The 23,310-nt window shown below is 36.4% G+C and overlaps 1 protein-coding gene across 4 annotated transcripts in view; it reads right to left on the reverse strand.

Moving 5' to 3' along the window:
* Positions 1-2,818: 2,818 nt before the first annotated feature.
* The window catches only part of PACRG (parkin coregulated), a 210,793-nt gene continuing 190,301 nt past the window's right edge, over positions 2,819-23,310 (reverse strand). For all 4 annotated transcript variants that reach the window (XM_064708672.1, XM_064708675.1, XM_064708673.1 and 1 more), the window contains exon 6: positions 2,819-3,286. In XM_064708672.1, the coding sequence (XP_064564742.1) occupies positions 3,132-3,286 (155 nt within the window). In that variant the 3' untranslated portion in view covers positions 2,819-3,131. The remainder of the gene's footprint in view (positions 3,287-23,310) is intronic.

Consider the following 23,310-nt stretch of genomic DNA (forward strand, 5'->3'; position numbering starts at 1 on the left):
ATTTTTTTTCAGTGTGGTAAGATAACTAAGCAGTGTATTTAATGACATACTATTACTTGTATGCTTAAGCACCTGAGTCCTTGATCTTGTGCTTTATAAAGTGCTCTGAGCTGTGCAGTAATTGCCTATAAATATGCTGCTGATCATGCTTAAAGGGACACTGCCAAGTTGGAAGGCCTACAGTTTGACTTAGTAAAATTACATCTTAAAATAGTTTTAGTCTTAGTGTTTCTAAATTACCAACTTGTGGGGCTTATCATGCTTCTTTTTATCAGTCCAGCTCCTAGAAGTAATAAGGTTATGGGAGAATGTTCACTTTTAAATCAATGGACCAGACATAGGAATTGTATTGATGGAGGTTAATGTTCTCATCCTGAACATGCAAATAAAAGCACTTTTCTATAAAACTTATTTTTCCTGATGTGAATATGCATGACCTCTATTGCCCTTATGGTTTGCTATAAGGTCACCCCTTGTTGAACCTATGTCTTGTGAAAGAAATCTTCAAGAAAGAGCGCAAGGCTGAGGGCATCAGGCCCGGGCAAGTCTGCAGCCTCACAAAGTGTCCATTTTCCATGGTGTCGCTTTGTCAGCCAGCAGTCTTGTCCTAGCTGAGCTGAAGGGGAGGGGATGCAAAAAGAGGGGGCTGGGGAAAAGAATTACAAAGGCTGGTGAAGAGCCTGAAACTTCTCATCCCCAGCAGAGCTGTTGGAAATGCAGAGGAGCGATGGGATGGGGAAAACCCAGGGCTGAGAGCCCTTTCCCGCACAGTCTCTCCTGCGAGGGGCTCTGTGGCTGGAGCCCAGCATCAGGGAAACTGAAGCCAGCTATTGAGGAGCTTTTTGATCTCAGGCAAAGAGCAGAACTGGACTTTTTCTTAAGGAAAGAATACAAATAGCTGAGGAGTGAAAGGTGGCCTGGGAATTCTCCTTTTATGAAGGGCTTGGTTTATTTCCGAGCTGAATAACTCAGCTCCCTCTGAGCTGCAGTTTTCCAGCACAGTCTGTACTCATGGGAAACCTGCAATGCCACAGTTACCAACTCCATAGATGTCAGTCAATGAAAAAGTATGGCTCAGTGGTGCCAGGGACAATGCAAGGCAAATGGGGAGAAGCTCTAAGCAAAGGCTGAGTGGATACTGCCAGGGTGGCTGTGTAGAAAGGCACTTTTGGAAGAGGAGACATGGCCTGTGCCCCCCTGCATTATCCAGCTAGCCTCTGTGCTGCAAGGTTTGAAGACAAAGCTCTGGAGTCTCCAGAGGCATGGGCCTACAGCCAGGCTTCACCTCCCTTTCTCCCAGAAGGTGAAAGATTAGTTGATGCCCTAGATATGAGGCAGAGTTTTGGATGTACTTATCCATCACAGGTGTATGTTGGGCAACTCTAGGGACTTGAGGGTAGCCTTGGAAAAATTGTGTCAAACAAAACTCAGGAACAACAACAACAACAACAAACAGTAAAGAAATGCCTCTGGGGCCTGGGAGAAAGGCACACCTCCAGCAGCCATGCCCAAATCAGGGGCTGGTGAGTGCTTGTGGCTGGTGGCATCACTTGAAGGTGCAGCTCCTCAAAGAGGTGGGAAGAGTAAAAATCTTCTTTTTTTTTTTCTTATTCACAGGCAAGAGAAGAAAGTAAAAGAAAATCCTCCTGCTGAAGATGCCACAGAACAGAAAAAAGGCAAGTTCTAATGTCAATCTAATGACAGATATGGCTCTAAGTTCCAGCAGGTGGGAAGGTGCTCCCCACACTTCCAGCAAGCATCCAAGAGAGCAGGGCAGCGTAGGGGCTGTGTCTCTCACTTGGGCAAGCCTTGTAAGGTGTGAATATGGATATGGATATGGATAAGCACTTGAAAAAAGTCTCATGTGTTTAACACCAAAGAGTGCATTTCAGGCTCTTAACAGTTACACTGAAACACTTGAAAGTGCAACTTGCATACATTTGAAGAGCTCCAGAAAACATAATAAAAGCCAGATGAGCCCAAAGTCTTTCAAAGTACTTTAAAAAAATCTCATGTTTTTAGGCAAAGCTAATTTTTCTGATTTGTTTTGAGCTGACTCAATAATTTTAAATAGTTGTCTTTGAGAATTGTAAGACCAGTTTAATTTTTTTGTAGGTTTATTCCATAGAAATGCTTAAAAAGCAATAAAGCCAATCTCAATAGCTTTGCTTAAATCCATGACTATATCAGTTCTGTGTTATGGGTACACAGGGAGAAACTAACTGAGTAGGAATTTGTAAGGGATTCCTATAACAATAGTTACATTGTTTGCACACATGCACACCATAATAATAACAAGAGAAAAGCAATAGCAACCTTGCAGTTACAAAAATACCAAGTGCCCTTTAAAAATGTACGTGTATATTCTGTGTTTACCCAGATTAACAGTGTCGCTAGGGGCTGATACTTTCTGTATGCTGTATCTTCTGTCTGATTTATTCAAGTTTTTTTTTTTTTTTTCTGGGCTTCTTTTCTTCAAAACTGTGCTTGCTTGTGCCTTATGTTCACCAAGAGGAACCTAAGTTCCATGAGTAAACACCTGGAAGCTGAGAACAGGAGTGTGTAAGAAACCTGGATTAATTTAACTACAGTGCCTTATAATGGAAAATATAAATTTTCCTGCTGCAATTGGTATATACATTCAACAGTTTTATTGTATGTCAGTGCACATTATTCGGCACAGCTGCCAGAGAGGCATTGCTGAACTGATGTTTCTCTTCCATGACAAACACCTATTAAGCAGTCAGCATAAACTCTTCTTGTTACAGCCTCTGACATCACCCTCAGGGCAAGCGGACACAGAACAGCGATTGCTGAATCGCGTATGAAAATTATAGTTTTATTGTCTACACAAGTGAAGGTTTAACTCAGATTCCTGTTCGAGTCAGCTCTGTTATAAAGGAGTGATTCTTTCAGGGAACAAACAAGCACAGTACACCATTGTAATCAAAGGAACAGACACTATTTATGTATTGGAAAGCCTTGTTCACAATAGTGCTAACACTCCAATGCCCCAGAAGCCACTATTTTAGCAGCTGTAGAGAAGATAAAGCATGACTAACAAGATGCCATACAGACTCAGATAGTTTTTCAGAGCACAGATGGAATCATCCCATTTAATATAATTCAGTTTACATGCACGACCAATAAGTAGGAATCATGTATTTAATGTTTATATAAGCATTTTCTCCACCGTAGCGTTCAAAGAGTTCCAGTGTCTCTTGGATGAGAACTCCAATATTTTCACGTTTCTGTTGACCGTATTCTATCCCATCACCTAAATTAACTGGTTAATAAAAAAAAAAAAGAAAAATAAAAAGGGAAGAGTTAAATTGAATTTTGTCTTACACTTCAAAATAATGACATAGAAAATTGCAATTGCTGGTCAATTGCAATGAAACTAAATGAAAACAATGAAACACATTCTCATATAAGATGAATATAGATTCTCTCTTTCACAGTTCACTTCTAAAACCATTACTTCTTTATCTTTAACATTGCTTATTTAAGACAAAATTCTACTGTCAGACGTATAAGCACTTTTCTAAAAAAATAATCTAGACTTGTTATGGTTTGAAATAGTAAATAGATATTAGTTTGGAATTGCTCCACATTAGTCATCATATTCACACACTCATGTTGTTCCTCATAGAGGCAACCTGGCTAAAAGAGATTTTTATGGAGTATAACGTGGAGTATGACATCATTCAATTTCAGCTTCCGGAAAAATGTGTAAAATTAAGCCAATGCAAAAGGACAAATTATTGCAGTCCCCAGACACAGGAACATTTAGTGCTGGTTTGTCTAACATGGACTAGTAAGGGTGATACACACTCATGCACACAGACCATAATTCTTTAAAAATCAGTATAAGCATCTGTGATAACAAAACAAGAGCAATAAGAAATAACTTTACCTACAAAGTTGCTGAGAGATTTAAAGAAGGAAAATAGTTTTCATTTGGTTCTAAAATAATATTCTGAAAAGTATCTGAAAAAGCATCTGAAATATACTCCAATACATGTATGAAAATAATTTGGAAGGTGCAAAATGTACTCAGACCAGGTTTGGTGTAGTGGGGAGCTGTCACACTGCTCTAGGGTTGCCCACATGCAGCAGCCAGTGGCCTCACTTTGGGCAGTGGTGACAATGAGCCCATGCCAACATCTCAAACAATCAGTGGCACTCTCACTCAGCCAGAGAAAGACCCATTTGTCAGGACAATGCAGCTCCTCCGGCAGAGCTGGCCTTTCACATTTGAAACAGGGCAAACACAAAGGCAAGGGTAGATTTTGCCCTCACTGTTGCTTCTAGATCCCCAGGCTGATGCTGTGTAGATGTACAACTGCTCCAATCCTCACATCCTCTCCTAAATCTAAGCCCAAAGATCAGGGTTTAAAACTTGTGGCTTTGTTAGCAGCAAAAACTGAAGAACCATGATCATGAAGAAACAGCTGGTGAACCTGGGCAAAAATCATCCTTTTGATGAATTTTTCTGTAAAATATCTGACTTTTTACACATATTTATGTCACTTTACTTTATATGAAATGGTTTTACAAATACTGATGTGGCATATGAGGACTGTGATTCTTGAGTGGGAAGGAGGTAATTTATTTTTTATGATAATTACTTTTAAGCACACAAATATTTTCCAATACATTAACTGTTAATCTCACTGACATGAAATACCAGGGTTGTGACATCAAAATTTATTACAATGAATTTAGTGTTATGTTACAAATAACACAAAATGAGACTGCATAGAGAACACCAAGAACTATTAGAAAAAGGATTGACTTATACAAAAAGAAAAGCACATCACAGTTGGGTGCAGTTTAGAATAAACATGCTCTTGCAGACGGCAACTGAGATAACTGTGCCTCATCACCTGTCTTGCATGTGCAGTGCAAGCCCTCCCCAGAACACCTGGAGGTATTTCTGATTTCACCAGTTTGAGCAAAGGAAACCCTGAACCTTGACCTAAGTCTTGGCAAATACGTAAAGGAATTACTGACTTTCCAACCATATGTCTATTATCTGTAATTTTAAGCCTACACACATGCTCTGCTAATGAGCTTACACAGCTTTCATCGTTCTTTCAAAGAAGTAGTAAAAAAAATCAGCTGTCTGGAAGTAATGGTGATACATTTCTAAGGAAGTCTGGGGGAGGCCAATGAGAAGCTGCGATAATGCTGGGAGCAGAGGTATTTTCCAGAATTGCATGTTATAATCTTTATTATAGAACATAGTCTGTACAAAAAATTATGTCTTAGATGCTTGATTAAAAGGTACCTAAGAGTGTGAGGCAATGATAAAGGAAATAGTCTGCAAAGGACGACTGAATGTGTGATGTGCAGACCATCATTACAATTTTTTTTCCTGCAGACCATCTGTGTTTTATGAAGGTTTGTATCCTCAAGACTGTCATAATTCACACCAGTGTCATGACACAAGCTACAACCAACAAAACTGGAAAGGTTATGTCAGCATTGATGTCACCTGGTAAGTACTAAAATGGCTATCCTATGCAGTTATATGAATTAGCAAAGCTTTCATGCAAATATTAAATGCATTAGTCCAAGAGGACAACATCCATTAAATGCATGAGTCAGAATGATCTGTCCAATGAACCTAAGGGTAAATATCTACTTGTAATAATAATGATTAGTTGGAAAAAAATAGCCATTGAAGTATAAGGGTCTCAGCAAGCCCTTCTCTGGTTTGACTTTATTTCCAAGTTAGTTTGCCTGAGAAGCCAGCTTTGTCAGCCACAAAAATGTTGCATATGTAAAGTGTGAACATGGATCTGGTTCAAACTCTTCATGAAGTTGTCCTTTGTGAGGAAGAATAAATCAACATGAAAATGCTAGGAAGCACATTTGTCATATCTTTGACTCAAAGTGAAACGTCTGGCAAATTCAGTATGCACCAAGAACTCATTTCAGAACAAATGTTATTTCTATGTTTAGAAGAAATGCATTGAAGGATTACTGGCAGATCTAGAGGATTACAATCAGGATCCCTGGTCCCAGCCCTTCCTGGATCAAAAAGTTAGTTCCCAATCTCCCAAATCATGCACCAAAGGTTTAATGGTGCTTAAAGTGAAGTGAAAGTCCCTGCACCTGTTGAGACCTGTGTTAGCTGATGTAATCATCGGCACACCAAGGGCAGGAGCGGCACTCCCTGCCCTGCCAGTGCCAGCTGCTGTAGCCAGGGAAACCCTGCTCAGGCCCTCAGGGACTGATCTCAGCCTTTGGCAGGGAACAGAGGAGGATTTGAATTTTGCTATAAAAGGTGGTTTGTATTTGAGTCTAAACATGCTTCTATTCATGATTTGGGATAATTCTGGTGTTATTTGTATTTCATGTCATTTCATTTTAAAATTTCATTAGGGCAATGCTACAAGCATAAAATATTACTGCTTTAAAGAAGGATGAGCAAGTTTCTCCCTATGCTCTATAACCCTGATATGACAGTTTGGGCATCCTGGTGTGGACAAGAAAGGTAAACCAACCTTCAGAGCTCACTCAGATCTATTCTTAACTCTAGACATTTGTTAGCACCTCAAAGTGCCCAAGACATTCCTTTAGTTTATTAGATTTCACTTCAAGGCAAGCCAAATCTCAAAAAGAGGAGTTTTTAATCTCCTAAATATGTTGCTTGTAAGTATTTCACAGATACAAGAGCTTACTCCTGGCGATGATTGTTCCAAAGGTTCTGCTTCACACAAAGTAAGGGCAGGGTTTTCATACACCTGTTATTGCATGGATGTCACAGATCTTGGGATATTAGATTTTCCACAAATGTTAAATATCTGAGGAATGCTTAGTATTGAAACAACATTTAAAATAAATTTCTGAAGTGACTGTGTAGACAGCCCCATGTTCCCTGTTTAGAGGACATTTTTAATCAAATTGTAAGTCAAATGTAATTCCTTTGTGCTTTACTGAAGAAAGTGTTTCTTTACTGATTTTAAGTGTATATAGTCACACTTGTGTACTTCAGCTTGTCTTGGAACAATTGATTCTTAGCAGAAGTTTTTGAAGTGCTACTAGTTAACAAGGAGCTCTGGTATAACAGTTTGGAGTGGGCTTTTTTTTTTTTTTTTTTTTTTTTTTTTTTTTTTTTTTGTACACAAAACAATAAAACTCCTTGGAAAGACAGGCATCATTCTTTCCTTTTGAGTCTTGAAAAACAGAGATACTGAAAGGTAAGTAAAGTGACTTCCAAGGAAAGTATGAGTCACAAACCATGATTCTCAACTTTTATTGTTGACAATTAAAGTACTATTTATGGTAAAATATAACTATGGCAAAAATCCATTTTAAGTGGCTTAGTTGACCCTAGTCAAACTAGCATGTATTTTCAGCAATTAGAATGAGTACAGGAATGCAACATGCTGATCTGAATGCTACTTCAAAACAAAAATCCCAGCTGCAATGTGATTGAGCCTGTCACATAACAAAATGCAATTAAGCAGTACAAACTAGCATTAAAATTTTTTGAGGAAAATTTCAGGGCTTTCTTTCCTTCTAGGAGTCATCACCAATACCAAGAAATAAATGGAAGCTGATTTCAGCTACAGACTGACATGCATCCATGTCAGGGTTCACATCATGTAAGTTCACTACTCAGGCATAGTTCAGAGCTTAATTAAGCTTCCAAAGTCTTCTTGTTAGGATAAATTTAATTGTCATAGAATGTGTTGGCTTCCTGACTGGAGTGGGAAATGAAAGCCCTGATGAGTCAGTGTGGGGAGAGAGGAAGGCTCCTTTGCACCACTCCTATCACTGTGACTCAGAAATCTGCTTTGAAATTGTCAGCTCCAGGAAGAATGAGGTAGTTCAGTCTCCCTGTTCATTTAATTGAAAGTCTGTGAAAAGTCAGAGGGTAAGAGTCTAAACCCCTCCTGTCTGCTAAGAAACAGTGGGGAATTTCCAGTTCATTTCACTCAGGGCAAGGAAGAGACACCAGGAGGTCGTGACTTGTGGTTGCTACTAACCCAGACAGAGAACCCCATGTTCCCTTTGTGAAGGCTCAGAGCAATGTGAACATCAGTTTTAAATGTTCTTTAGGATAAGGCTAGATTACGTACACACAAAGTGCAAACTGGCCTCAGGTAGACTGGTCCCAAAGCTAGAGAGCTTGTAGAGTACTTTGTGTTGGAAGGAACCTCTGGAGTCATCTGGTCCAAATGCTCTGCTCTAAATCAGCCTCATTTCCAAAGCTAGATCATGTTGCTCAGGGTGGAACACCTCCAGTTGCTCAGCACAGAGTGATCCCAGAATGGGAAAGGGTGCAGAAATCCCCTTGGGCTGGTAGGGAATTTCACCAGCCATTTCAAATGTGATGGAGGAGAGTGCCACTCCTTAAATATGAACATCTATTTCATGAAGGAGTACTTGCTGGAGTTACAAATGTTATAGGGAGAATTATTATCTGTTTTGATACAAAAAAAATCTAAACTTTTGGTGTAGTAACAGATTACCACACATATAACACTGCCTTTGGAAGCTTAATCTTATTCCAGGGAAAAAAGCACAAATTTTGCTGGAAAAGTAATAGAATTTCATTAACAGTGTGATTTGAAATCATGAAACATAATTTTAAAAACTGAAATTAACACATACATTTCAAAGCACTTTAAAACATTAAGGCTGAATGTATTAATATAACCTGAGAAGGCCAAATCTTTGAATTAGCCCAGATATATTTTTTGACACTATCAACACTTGAGTTCCTTGTCTCTTGCTTTACTTGGCTCTTCCTTCTATTTTTCATCACTAGTGTTGAGTGTTTATCACTTTCCAATGCTACAGTACTGCAGAGATTGCAGAAGAATATTTCAATCCAAGAAGGCATGTATGCTTAGAATTTAAAAAGAATACTAATATAGAGACATTTCAGCTCATCATGTCCTAGAAAGATTTTCTTAATTTTCATTGGAGGCAATTTGCTTTAGCATAAAATATAGATTCTTCCTATAGTTATCTTCCATATGCAGCCAGTTTTTAGTTATTTTACAAATAAGCATTTATAGTGAAATGAAAGAGCTGTTACTATAAATGCTATTCAGAAAGTCAACAAGTCAGCAAGTAGAGGAAGTGTTCTGATTGGACAGGAAACATGGAAATGATGTTTTACTAATGATGTAAGCTTACTAGAGATAGTAAGCAACTACTTGCAAATTGCTGGAATAAAAAAAAAAAAAAGAACCAACAACCCAACAAAAGCCTAAACCAAACAAACCAAAAAACCCAGCTGAAAATGAGCCAACACAGCAGCTGTTATCGCAGTTTTTCCATTTCCAGGAAATGTTATCAATATCACATGTAATCCTTTCTAAGCCCAGGTTTTGGGATTTTGTTTTTTTTGCTCTTTGTTTTTTTTTGCTAGAAATAAAAGAATGAAAAAGAAGTCAGGTTTTGTAACAAAATTTATTAGCAAACATATCAATGCAGTAAAAAACAAGCAAATATTTTTTCCTTTATAAGTACTTAAACTTCTCCAATAATTCAGACTTTGAAGTTTGCCTATGTTAGTGCTACAGATCAATATCAAACAAAGCAGAGTTAAATAATCTTAGACAAATAGTATGCTCAACAGGGGAATGGAATTTGGAGGCTAACATCTCATTGGCCTTGGGACAACGTTTACTATTGCAAAACAATATTCTAGTCACAAATCATGCTTAACATGCAACGAGAGTTGCACCAGTTATGTGAATCTGATGTTCTGCCAGTTGTTTTAGAGGTATATAGGCTAGTAAAAAGTAAATAATATTTTTTTGGTTGGAAGTCATATTTGTGTGCGCAAAATTTGCATAGCTTTGCTGGACTGATGTAAAATATGTTTGTTCATCCCATTAATTTCTCATCCAAATATAGCATCATTAATGCAAAAGGAATTAAAACCATGAAAAAACAAATCTTTGCATGTGTGTGGAATAAACATAATTTATTTTTTAATGTAATTCAAAGTGACAAACCTGAAAGTCCTCAAGTGTTTCAAAGATCACTGAGTTCAATATGAAACACAATCCTAAACCAGCTAATTTGTGACATTGAGTTACACACATACTTGAACCCAAGATGCTTAGCAATCCATCCTCTTTCCGCCAATTGGAAGTTTTTTATTAATGCAACCAAAATGCTTTTAAGGGGGAACCCTATGTTTTCCTTCACAAGCAAAAAGCTCAATAATCCATTAATTTGTGTTAATAACTGCTGCTATGTTTGTACATCTGCCATGAGCTAATGGAACTGGTTGTGCCTAATTTTGCCATTCAAAATCATTACCATATAAGAAGTCTATTCAGCCTATTTGCCCATCAAAAATTGCACAGAGAACAAAAATTACTTTAACAACTGCTTTCCTAACTTTGTGACAGAAGGGTGAGCCATTTTTTTGTCAGAGGAAGTTTCACCTCAACATCAGGAAGAACTTCTTTATGTTGAGGAGGGCGCTGGAACAGGCTGCCAAAGGAGGCCCTGGAGTCTCCCTGTCTGGAGACATTCCAAACCCACCTGGACACGTTCCTGGGTCACCTGCTCTGGGTGACCCTGCCTTGGCAGGAGGGGTTGGCCTATGTCATCTCCTTTCCTACCTTAACTATTCTGTGATTCTGTGAACACGACCATATAAAAATAGGTCAATGCATTAAAAATTTCTCATCAAAATAATGGGAGCAAGCAGTTGGATATGCCTATAGGATGCTGAACATGCCTAAAGCTGCCAGTTTTCTAGTTTCACTCTTCCCTAAATAAGCTAAATAAACAAGATCCTGAAGTCAACAGAGGGTGTTTTAGCAGTGATTTGAGAAAGGACAAGGAGATGAAAGCTATGAATGACTGTGTGGATTTGCCAAGACTTCTTTCATTGCTGTAGGACAAGGACAGAATTTAAGCAGTCTAAAGGACAACTGGCACTGAAACTGGAATGTGCTATTTTATCCTCAAGTCAGACATAAAGGAACATCCTGCTCCACAGGTATCAGTATTATAAGGATCAGGATATCTCCTTGGATATCTCCTTCTGGTGTGTCTTTATATATATATATATATATATATATACACACAAATGAATTGGGTACTCTGATTACTCTTCCTTTATTTTTCCAGTTGAATTAATTCACATTATAGATAAAAAACAATAGCCTTCCCATGATGTGAATTTGCTTTCTTTTTATGAAGGACATAAAAATAAATACTTATCAAAAGCTAGTTAACAGCTATACATTTTACATTAAGAAAAGCATAAATTTGAATTCATAACAGCTTTTCAAGCAAACATAAAAAAGCCCATTTTTATGTAACTAAAATGTATTATAATGTGTAGTCTTACAGAAATGCAAAGCAGATAAAAAGAGAAAAGAAATTGTGTCCCCTAGGTGTGGTATTTCTGCAGATTCATGGCTTTTGAATTGGGTAAGTTGAAGATTTTGAAAAAAACATGTAGAAACCATACATAGACCACATTCAGACTGAATTTTTTTTTTTTGAGCTTTAGGGATCTGAATTAAGTGTGAAAAAAGAAAAGTGAATAAGTACTATTTCATCAGTGACTCTTAACTGGAAAACACTCAATCTCCTTCTTGTCTAAATCACACCAGTACCAGGTGATAGTGGATATTTACATGTCAGTAACCTGACTTAGACCACTTATTCAGATTTGTAGACTGACACACTCTTGCAATACACAGCAAAACCTATTGTTTTGCCACTTATATAATGTTTATAAGATTACTTTCTTTATTATCTCATATAAAATCATTATTTACTGTGCCACTAAAGATATCACAGACTCTAGGCTGTGTTTATTAAAATGTACTCCTAATGCTTTCACAAAGGGATCACAGTGTTATTAAAACACAAGCATTTTAGTAAGGCATAAATACATCTGTTTGTAACAATGAAGTAATTGCATACAATTAGTGTGTATAAAACCAACAGGATAGGAAATGATGAGCAGTTTTTTGAGGTAAAATTAGTATTGACATACATTAAAATATTTTAAAAGAAAACTGTTTTTAATATATCCCATGTGTTTATTTTATTACACCTAATTACTTTTCTTCATTGTTCTAAGAAAATAGAGATATTCCAGTAAAAATTATTAATTAAAGGCTATTTTTTCCATTCCAGACAGCATTTTTTCTGATAAAAATAAAAATTAAACAAAGGTCTTAGAAATAGGAGTAAGAATGAAGAATATATTTTTCTGATTTCCAGTGTTCATGACACAATTCTATTATTGGCATGTATGAATATATGAAAATATGTATTTATGCATGTAAATATATATTTACATAATAGAAATTATATTTATATTTATTCATATATATATTTGTATATTTTAATATACAATAAATATATATAGGGAAAAAACTGCTGCTCCTTCTTGCTTACACTTGAAAAATTGCAATCATCCAGAAGCATATAATGCCTTAAGGTTGTTGAAAAAAAGACCTTTAAACATCTGTTCTGGAGCTACACATGGGAGTAGAAGTGGCTTTTCTGTGTACAAAGAGGATACATGACATGCTGAGCACTGAGAATTGGAACCTGGTTAACACTGATCATACAGGTGTCATGGCACAGAGAGCCTCCAACTGCTAACAGTGCAGCACCTCGGGTTCACTTTGTAATGCTTCTCTTAATACCCTTCCACTTCATTACAAAAGCAGTGAACCTCAACAGTCATGCTTAAAAACAGAAAATACCTTTGCTTTTCAGGTGAATTTGTAGTTGCTTGTCCAAAACTGCTGCACATATCATGTATCTATAGGCAGTGAAGTAGTTACAGAAATCTCATCTCCTCCGCACTGGTCATTTGAGCATTTGCTATTCTGATTTGCTTCCATGCCAGCACTTTAAAGCATGAGAGTTTTTTGTCATTTATCATTCTCCAGCCAATCCTGGAAAATACGACCATTTTTGTCCTCTAACATTGCTAAAGCATGCTATATCTTGTAACCACAATCTTAATTCCCTATTCATCACTCCTTCATCTTGCAGTCCTTCCAGCCCCGGTGCCTGACAAGCTTCCAGCTGCTTGGCCTGCGAAGGAAAACAGCTCCCAAACACAAACACACACACACATACATGGCACATCAGGTCAGCGAGGAAGAGACAAGAGAGGAGGCAACTGATACGGCTGAATGCTCTTACTGAATGCTCAGGCTGGCCTAGAGCTTTCAAACAGCCAAGAAAACAGTTTTACAGCACAGCAGAGCACAATGTGCTTGAATATTTGAAGTTTGCATTTTCATGTATTATAATGAAGTGCAAAAGTAAAAAGCTGTCAAGAAAATTCTTCCATGGCAACTTAAATATGCTTTCTCGCACTTGGGTGATCTGAGAGTACATGTACACATTGTAATCAGCTTTACATTAATAACAATAAAATGTCCATTCCTGTGAAGGAAAGTCATGAAGGGGTTTTTAGATAAATTTGGGACACCTTGCAAAGATAACCTGGAAATCAGCGTGACTAATATCTAAGTTGGAAATATTTCAAGAGTAATATTCTCTTGAAGTTTCCCTGAAATGCTTATTGCTTAGTGGATAGGGTCAGCCTCCAGAAGAAAGGAAGAAGAAACATCTCACAAAATTCTTTTATCGCTTTTCTCCAGCAGACCACAGATGGCTGTTTCATCTTCTATGTTATTTAATGCTAATGGCTGCAGTGAGTTTACAGGTCTCTGACCCAACTTTGCAGCTGCACTGCTGCTGAATTGGTACCCATGGAAGCAGTAACTCAAGATTAAGACAAAATTCTGCATCAGAAAAATATCACTGAGCATTTTTGGACAACAGTAGCTAGAGCAGAATGGTGATTTTTGAAGGAAATAACAATGTTATTTTAAGGGAAAAGAATAACATACATTAGTCTCAATAAAATAATGTGAGGAAAATTCATGAGTCACCAAGAAATGTCATCACTGGATGGTGGTATCTGGAAAGGTCCTCCTGAATTACTTGTCCTAACACAGCCAAAGTTTATTGGGTGCTTGACTGATAAGTAAAATTGACATTTCTTGTCCCAGGGAGAAGAATGTGGGCATGGGAAAAGTATAAGACAAACAAAGGCTGAAAGTGGAGGAAGGGAAGGACATTCCTTTGGCTAGCTAATTTTCTGAAGTATGCTTCATAAAGGTTCTAACTAAAAGAATACATGCATTATGGTTTAGCATAATAATTCCACAGTGTAACTAAAAATATCCCACTGGATGCCAATTGACATGTTATATCTGAGCCTGTTGACTTTCTGCTGTAATTCTGTAGCAAAACATGGTTAAAGGGTAGATAGGCTTATCTGCACATGTGATGCTAGAACCCAGTATCTTTGCTTTACAGTTATGAGTAAGAATCTTACCTACTTACTTACTCCCAAGTCTGCTTTGGAAATGATTAGAATGGAATGTCAACTGCATTAACGCAAGCACAGGGCTCTTACAGGAAGGTGGGTATCCGCTAAAGAATTGACTTCATAAGATAGAGGAAGTGAACTGAACCTGTTACCAGTCTGTGAGAAGAGAGGTACCAACAGCCTCCCAGTGCTTGAGTTCTCTTCTTTGCTACTGTATTCTTTTCCTTTAATTGTATAGATTAAACAAACAAACAAACAAATAAAACCCAAAAAAACCCATCAAAAAACAAAAAAAACCCCACACCCCAAAAGTGTAACCCAGAAATCTTTTGCTGTTTTTTTAATATCCTCATTTTACAGAGGCATAAGCTTTCCTCTCTACCTAATATCAAAAAATGCAGAGAAGTCAGTAAGTTCAGGCATGCTTGTTATCAGATCTAGTGCCTCAGCCATCTGCCTCAACTGTTCCTGAAACTGCTGATAGTTGTCTGGCAGAGATTATAACCACTGTCACTGAGTCCTGAGAAGACATTGAAGAAGTCAAGCTAGTATTAATTTATTTACATATCTTTGCCCTTGTAATCTATCTTTATCTAGCAGTCAGAATGGCTTAAACTTGGGGTTATGGTTCTAGTTCTGTAGGGGAAATGGCACGAGAAGATAAGAACTTGATTTTATAGGAGAGGAACAATAATAGCACTCACAATTTTCAGCTAACAGACTGACTTAACTTCACACATCCACAGAAGACAACTGTGAAAACAGGCAGAATTAGAGACACCAGGCAGGAGACAACACTGTGGTATAAATCTTTAACAGCCAGAACAGAAATGTAGACCATGTCAGGAATTGCAACACCTAATACCTGCGGGCTCTGCAGGGGACCCAGTAGGGCTGCATTAAATTTACCTCTCAGCATACAGTAGGAGTTGGATTCCCAAGAGCAGTGTCCAGGTGACTGAAGGGCTGATCAGTGAGTCTCACAGAGGCAGCCAGTGGGGATCAGGGAGCAGAAGACATTTTCTCTGAGACTTAAATATTTGCATTTGGCCTGGGGCTACAGCCCAGGAGTTTTCCTGATGGTAGACAGCTATTGCCATTCCTTCTGGGTGAGACTGAATGATTTCCTCAAAAGCAAGTTGTGTCATGAAACTCTAGTGATGCCTGTTTCCCATGTGTGTGTGCTGATTTTGCACTACGCCTCTTTACAATGACAACTTGTTTCCCACGAGTTCTACCAGCTAATAGAGGGTATGAGCTAAGGCATGTTTTGACACCTTATATCTCTTGCATACCCTACCCACAGCTCTCTCACCAGGACGTGAATTTGGATCCCTCCCTCCTACCCAGACGCTTATTTTTCCAGAAGCTTTGCCCCTTTTTCAGTTTGACTGAATTTGGACAATGAGTTTAAAAGCTATGTGAGTTGAGGGGGCAGCTGGGAAGATTTACAGAAAAGAATAACCTTATGGCCCATTAAGCCTGGTGTTTTTAAGGCAGGCCAAAAAAAAAAAAAAAAAAAAGCAAGGGCAGAAATGGCTGCCTTAGTTTTTATAGTTTGAAAACCTAGTGATGAAGCTCCCTCCCAGGAAGCAGAAACAAACCCAGCCTATGTGGTTTCAAATCTGCATCTTTCATGATCAGGAAGATTTCACCTAATTATCAAATTATTTAATCATGGAGAAAGGCTCTTGTGACCTCTACCTTATGATTTGGCAAGGAAGCAGCTGTGGAGACAGACCTATTGTTAGACTATGAACTTGTGCCAATATTTCAGAAAAACACAAAGTTTAGCACCTGAATCCAATTTTCAGCAGCTACCTGAGTGGGTCGATCCTGAGCCTTTAGCAGTTCCCAAATGAAGGCTGCAGTGAATCAGAACATCTGTACATGAGGCTAGATATTTAAATGTCTAAATACATATTTACATGAATACAGTCTACAGTGCCAATTTTTAAGTGTTTTGACTTGAACTAACTTCCTAACAGATGGTTATTCTGAATCTATATTCATTTATTTATGGCTGTTTATGTTTTTACGGATATAATAAATGATCTAAAGCTTATTCCTTGTCTATTTATTTATAGTTTAATAACAGTTAAAGATATTGTTGTACTGCACAATTTATAGAAATTATATAAAGATGGTCTTTTTGTGTTGTACTTACATGACATCCCTCTGAACGTTCAAGGAAAAACTTCTATGACCATACGACAAAGTGAGCAAGCATAAATGAGATGTAAGAATCATCTATATTATTGTAATTATAAGTGAGATGTTGCCATAAACATCCCCAAAAGACATGAAATCAAAAAAAGAGGAGAAAATACAGGAAGATAGATAAAATATTTAAATATGTATATGAGAAGCTTTGGAAAGTGGAATTCGACAAAATTAATGGAAATTTTCCCAATAAGATAAAGTTCATGGTATATAAAATGCTGAGTTTGGTATCATAAGCAGATATAGGCTTGACTCAGGAAACTGTCATGAAAATGTGTAAGTGATTGCAAAATCAGGACTAAAGAGTGTTTATTTATATCAAAACATTTCCTAACTAAAGAAATAAGCATATACAAAGTATTAAGAAATGAAGGGCATAAACCTGCTGCCAGCGATAGTCATGTCTCACCATGTAAATCAATGAGTTTCAGAAAAGTAAATGAGAGAGAGAGTTAGCTTTTCTCTGCCCACTACAGTGATTAATTAGCTTATTTCAAATAAGAAAAGACTTGCTATGTTGTTATCTCGTAGCTTTTTTCACATTATCAATAGCACCAGAAAACAACAGCTATCCCTTACACCTCTAAAAGCAAAAGGCACATGTGACCATGAAACACTCTGAGAATTCACGAAAAAATGTCATGAGAAAGAAAATTCCTCTACTTTGAAGTTGTATTTGTTTATATGTAAGTTTTAATATCCAGGGAAAGCAAAGCTTCCTGTAATAATTTTCTTACATTACTATGACATGCATTTCTAATGCATGGTTTTAACTACAATTGTCTAAAGAAGGTTCAGAAGATATTAAGAGTTGCCAACTTTTATTATACAACTTTACATGCACGGTAACACCTCTGCATTTGTACCAAGAAATCAGGTCTGAAAGGAAAGACAAGAAATTTTCCCACTGAATGATAAAGTTGGTTTATTTCCATAAGCCAAATAAATTTTTCAGGAAACATAAACTCAAAAAATTATTGATGTAGAACAGTTTTTATCACATCAGCTGCAGGACTCCACTGGGGAAAACAGAAAGGAGAAGCCCTTAGGCCACATTTTGTGTGACCTAATTCTTTCAAGGGTATGTTTCTGCAAATTTTTAGGAAGTGACAATGCAAATGAACAACAGTTCCCACTGTGATGTTTTCATGGAATTTCTGCATAACCTCCAAACAGCAGACTTTGCACCAATACTACAGTACACAGTTTTGTTGTAGTGCTTAATTACTTTTGGATGTAAATGAGCAGAAAAACAATTATCACACACCCAGCAGAAGAAATGGTTATGCTTCTATAAATTTCTGGTATTCTACTGCTGTGACTGTCAATTTAAAGTTTCAGTCTCTGTGCTGCTGCCAGTTAATGATTAGTCTACTACATTTTGGTGAAATTGCACTCCAGTCAAGGGAAATGAAGTAAAAAGATGAGGGAAAAAAGAAACTAATATTTTGGAAGTCTAATTAGAATAGCAGGGCCAGTGCTGGACTTGGCTGTGATGAGGTTGACTTTCTATTAAACTCAATATGCTGAATTCACTGAGAGGAAGATCAAATGCCATGATTTCATTTTCATGGGTGATGTGTTAATAGGAGTGGGATTAACTTCTTCCTCCTGTAGTGATTTTTTTTACATTAATGCAAATCAGAATGCAATCATTCTTCCCTTTTCCAGTATAGTTCTAAAATCTGCCACTTTACTTTCAGAACGTGCCATGCAGCTTATTTTGAAGGAAATCACATTGCTTTAACAGAGGAAGAAAAAAAAATAATTCTATTGACTTCAGCATCATCAGCAATGTCTTCCAGAAATACATTTTAAGAACTTCCTATGTCAGACAACCATTTCTCACTTATATGGTTTTAACTCACGCTGCTTTGTTTCTGAGTACTTGCAGCAAGTGAATGTGCTTTCATTTAGCAACTCAAGTTTTCCATTTAAACAACTAAAGATTGCATTTGAGTCATAGCTGATAAAAGCATGCTAATAAAATTCTTTTAAAATTAATGTAATTGGATTTTATCTCAAAATAGTAATACCTCTGCAAAATACCCCACAAATCCCAGAAAAATACAAGCCAAATCCTCTCCCCCAACCAATACCCTGATACTGAACTCTGTATTTCTTCTCTAGAACATGGATGTATTATATTATTTCACTTTTCCTTTAAAAGTGTTAATGGGCATTAACCATCTATTACTAGCCATATATGCTGAAATACTTCAGGGTTCCTGACACATGATGTCACACTTGGTACAATAAGTATTGATAATAAAACCTGCTTGAATGCCAATAAATATATATTGTGGAGAAATATTATACACGAAGCTTCATCCTTCCACCTACAATTATTTAATACAGAAAGATCCAAGCCATATATAATTTAGATAAGACAGAATAGCATTTTAAATGAAAAAGGTCAGATGCATGTACTACACATTTTTCATTTTAAATTGTGCACAAAGTCTACTTGTAGACCTTTGAAATTGATGGCAAATGCAAGTGTTTATTCAGCTGGAACTTTAAGTATTTCATATATAATGCATATGTTCCTGAATTAGTTTAAATTTGCTACTACAAACAAATACTGGGATGTTGTGCACACATCTCAAGTATTCTATACAGCAGATTAAAAATGTGAAATGGACATCAATTCCCTAATGCTTCATAATGTCTATTCAATAGTAAAAGAAATCAATAGAATTTTGTATTTGATTTTCTAAGAGAACCACAACAACACCCCACTTCTTACACAAATACAAAGAAAATCTAAGGAATGCATTATATTTAATTTTTTTTCTTTCTTTTTGAATGTTTTGTTCTGAGGATTTTCTCAAAAATTATTTTGAGAAACATCTTTAACAAAAATACTTCTATTGGCAGAGTTATTTTCTTTGGGGAATAACTTTGATAGTCCAAAATCTTCGATGTGTCAATAGCTCCACCATATTGTTTATTTATCTCAAAAATGTTCTTAGTTTTCACTTGTCCCAGTATCTCACATGAATCAGCTCTTAAAATACAGAAGTTGTACAAATTCACATTCTATCAAGATACAAAATGTCAAGAAGAGACTATTGAGTTAAATTTTGCTAAAGCTATCATCTTCCAGCCTATCCCCTTATACTGATGGATTCTCCTGTTAGCTAGAGCACTAAAGCAGCTCACTTGGATAGCTTGGCATTCAATCATAGAATGACTGAACAGTTAAAATTTTTGAAAAATGCCTTTTCCCACCTAAGGTTGACTCCAAAGCTGTACCTAAGCCTGTTGTCTTATGATTAGGTCCTGGCTTTTTCATTGAAAACTGCCTGAATGAATTACTGACATTTATATTACTTCAACAGAAGTACCACAAACACTGAGTGTTGTTATCCTTTAAAATGGTCAGGCCAAAGATGTGGTCTCTATCTGTGAAAGTCCTGTAAGAAATGTTTTTCCCCATGTGCTGCAGAATATATTTATACATGAGAAGACTCATCCTCAGTTGTTCTCTTTTGTATTAATCATGGATCTATCAATCTGAAAAACGAAACTCACGGGAGCAGAAGATAGGCTAATTCAATAAACAGAACAAAAGATTTCAGATTCCCTGTCAGAGGACATTAGATTGACCACAATTTTCTCAGCTTTCAGAACAAAGCTGAAAACTCACTTCAAATTAGTATCCTCATAGTCACTATAAAAAACAGCTACAAAGAAGAAAATAGGACACGGATCATGGTGGAAGGGGTGAGGCTAAAAGTAAATGAGATTGCTGAGCTGTTGTGAGTCTAATTAATTTTTGGAAAATACTCAAATCCTATGACAGGTAACATTAAGATAGGGGAGAAATTACCATGGAAAAGTATTTAATGTTTGGAAAATAGAAAATGTTGGTTAAATAGAAAATCAGATAGGAGGGTGATTTTTTTTAATTAGCAATGAAATAATCACATTAAGTAATAAATAATTTGTGGCTTTTACCATAATCACAATTGATTCCTTAGTTGTAATGGTATCTAGAAAAGAAAATGGTTTAAGTTAAGAAAATGTGCTATTTAAAATGCATGTGTATGGTACTCTGTAATAAGGTATGGATTATAACTGTGTACTTGACTGACATTCCATTAAAAAGCTTTAAATTGAGTAAAGATGGGTGTGTATTGAACTGTTGCATTTTAGTGCACTTCTGGTGGCAAATCAAGAGATCGCTCCTGAACAGTATCACCGAGGGAGTGGGGCTGTGTGTTAAAGGGCAGTGTCTGTAATCAGCAGTCTGTAATCTGTCCCTACCAGGTGTTATCTCAAGACATGCACATGCTGTTTCCATCTTCTGAACCAAACAGAAAACATTAGGACAAAATGTTAGATTACTTTTCCATAAAATTTAAATACAACTACCCTTAGATAATTATTTTGGAGTGACAAACATTTATATGAGCTGAAGATCTGGCAAATTCCATTTACTTACAAAAGAAAAAGTATTTCCCCAAAGACAAGTGAGTTCATAAGTTTCTGAAACAACCACAAAAAATCATCTTATCATCTTAAAAGCATCTAGCAAAACATACTTGGAATGTTTGGAAATATAACATAGATCCTAAAGAATAATTTTAAATTGGCATTAAAGTCCAATATTTACTCCAGGTTTATTGACCCAGCAGGAAATAAGTGTTATTTAAATCTTAAAATTGCTAGTGCACAGAATTGAGTTTGGTTTCAGGAAGAAGAACAGGAGTGAGGGAAAGATGAGTTTTTTGGACCTCTAAGTCATGATGCCAATGAGTAGCATGTGACAGAGCCCACCATTTGATATTATGAGGTTTCAGTGATGGAGGTTATTCCTTGGAGCTGTTTTATTTACAATATTGCCATTAGACCTACTTCATCACAGCCCATGTAAACAAGGAAATGGCAAGACCATGGTCTTTAGGGATGTCTATAAATAACAAAAAAATTAATCCACTTTCGTCCATGGAGGTGAAGTAAATGAATAAGGAAGAGGTATTTCCTACTGCTACTATGTAAGGAGAAACCCACTTCATGAATATAGATGCTATTTTAACTGAGGTACAAGTAGATCTGCAAACAGAATCTAAGATAAGGCATCTACCATTTTAAGCAGAAATAACAGTAGTATATGTACATAATATTAAATACTTAGCAGATTTACCTTAGTGGAGTTTACAAATTTGGATCTAAATATAAAATGCAGGTATTTGAACCACCATTTATACTCCAGCTATACATTGTGACCATTCTTTTGCATAATTTTAACACCATTTGTTTGTTACACTTTATTTATTAACAAAAACTAATAGTCTATGTTTTATTTTTCAGAGAAATATTTTCTTAAAAATAACAAACAAGAAAAAAGCTTTTAAAATTATGCTACTACACACAAAATGTTATAAGCTTCAGAGTGTATTTTAAATGCTCCAGAAGAATTGGATATTTGGGGTTTTAGTTAGTTTGGTAGCCACCATTGCTTCACTTTGAACAATTAAACTGGTCAAATACATGTTTCTCTGGGAATGATGAATGAAAAACATACTGTTCAGCATCTTTGTTAAGTGTCATTGAATTTGGCATGTATGCTAAGAATGAAATCTGATTTCTTCTTCTGAATTTGTAGATCACAGGTTGCATTAAGTGGAGAATAACTCCCAGACAATGTTTGGATTTTGTACCATTACATTTCAGTAACTTCTAATTTCATCATTATAGCATATCCTATATGATTTGGAAAATGTTTTGCTTTTTTTTCTGATGAATGTTTTATTTTTAACATATTATTTCCTAATTTCCATATTTCTGAATCCCATGATTGATTAGAATAGGGATTTGAACAAATAAAATAAACATATTTTGTTGGCTGAAAACAACTGATCAAATACAAAGAGATGAAAGTCAAACCATAAACCCAGGAATGAAAGGCCTTGGGCATCAGTGAACCTCGGCTGCTTACCTGATTTCTAACATGGGCTCTCATGGGCTTCAGCAGAACCCTGAATCCACCAGGGCCTTTTTTCTTATGAATATCCTGACTATCAATGACTTCTCTTTTCTCCTGCCTTTCAGGTGTGTAGCTGGTATACTTGGATATTTGTGTCAGTGGGCATTTATTTTATGGCTTGCTAGCTCTAGTAGTAAGTTCCTATTTATGTCTTAACCAGCATCTACATTAGTTTTTCAATGAGCCATACTAATACAGAAATATAATTTGAAACATGCTTTCAAACAACAAACTACTAATTAACATATAAGGTAAATGGGCATGGCTACAGTACATGCTGTCAGTCATTTTAAAAAATTTTTGACTTTGCTATTTAGAAACTGATGTGTTGAGCTATAGATCTTGATGCACATATTGACTTTTGCAGTTCTTGGTGATATGAATACCAAGATTTTACATATATATAAAGCCTCTAGGACTATTGGCAATAGCATAAAAAATAAATAAGATGTAGAAAAAAACCTTTCAAACAAGAAGCCTAATAAACACAGAATCTTCTCTAACTCAGTCAGAGAAAAAATAATCTTTAAGTATTTTTCTCTTTCCACATAAGCTCTGGAGGTTAATAAAACACATAAAATAGAGTCAGTAGTATGACTGCTCAACTAACCCTGAAGTTTTCCAAAAGATATAAGACAAAGATCATCTAAGCTTATTTCACAAGTACAGTCACCCACATGATGAAATCATTGGCCTGTACTAAAAGCTAAATCAGCTTCTG

Source organism: Zonotrichia leucophrys, chromosome 3 (assembly GCF_028769735.1).
Source record: "Zonotrichia leucophrys gambelii isolate GWCS_2022_RI chromosome 3, RI_Zleu_2.0, whole genome shotgun sequence".
Lineage (NCBI taxonomy): Eukaryota > Metazoa > Chordata > Aves > Passeriformes > Passerellidae > Zonotrichia > Zonotrichia leucophrys.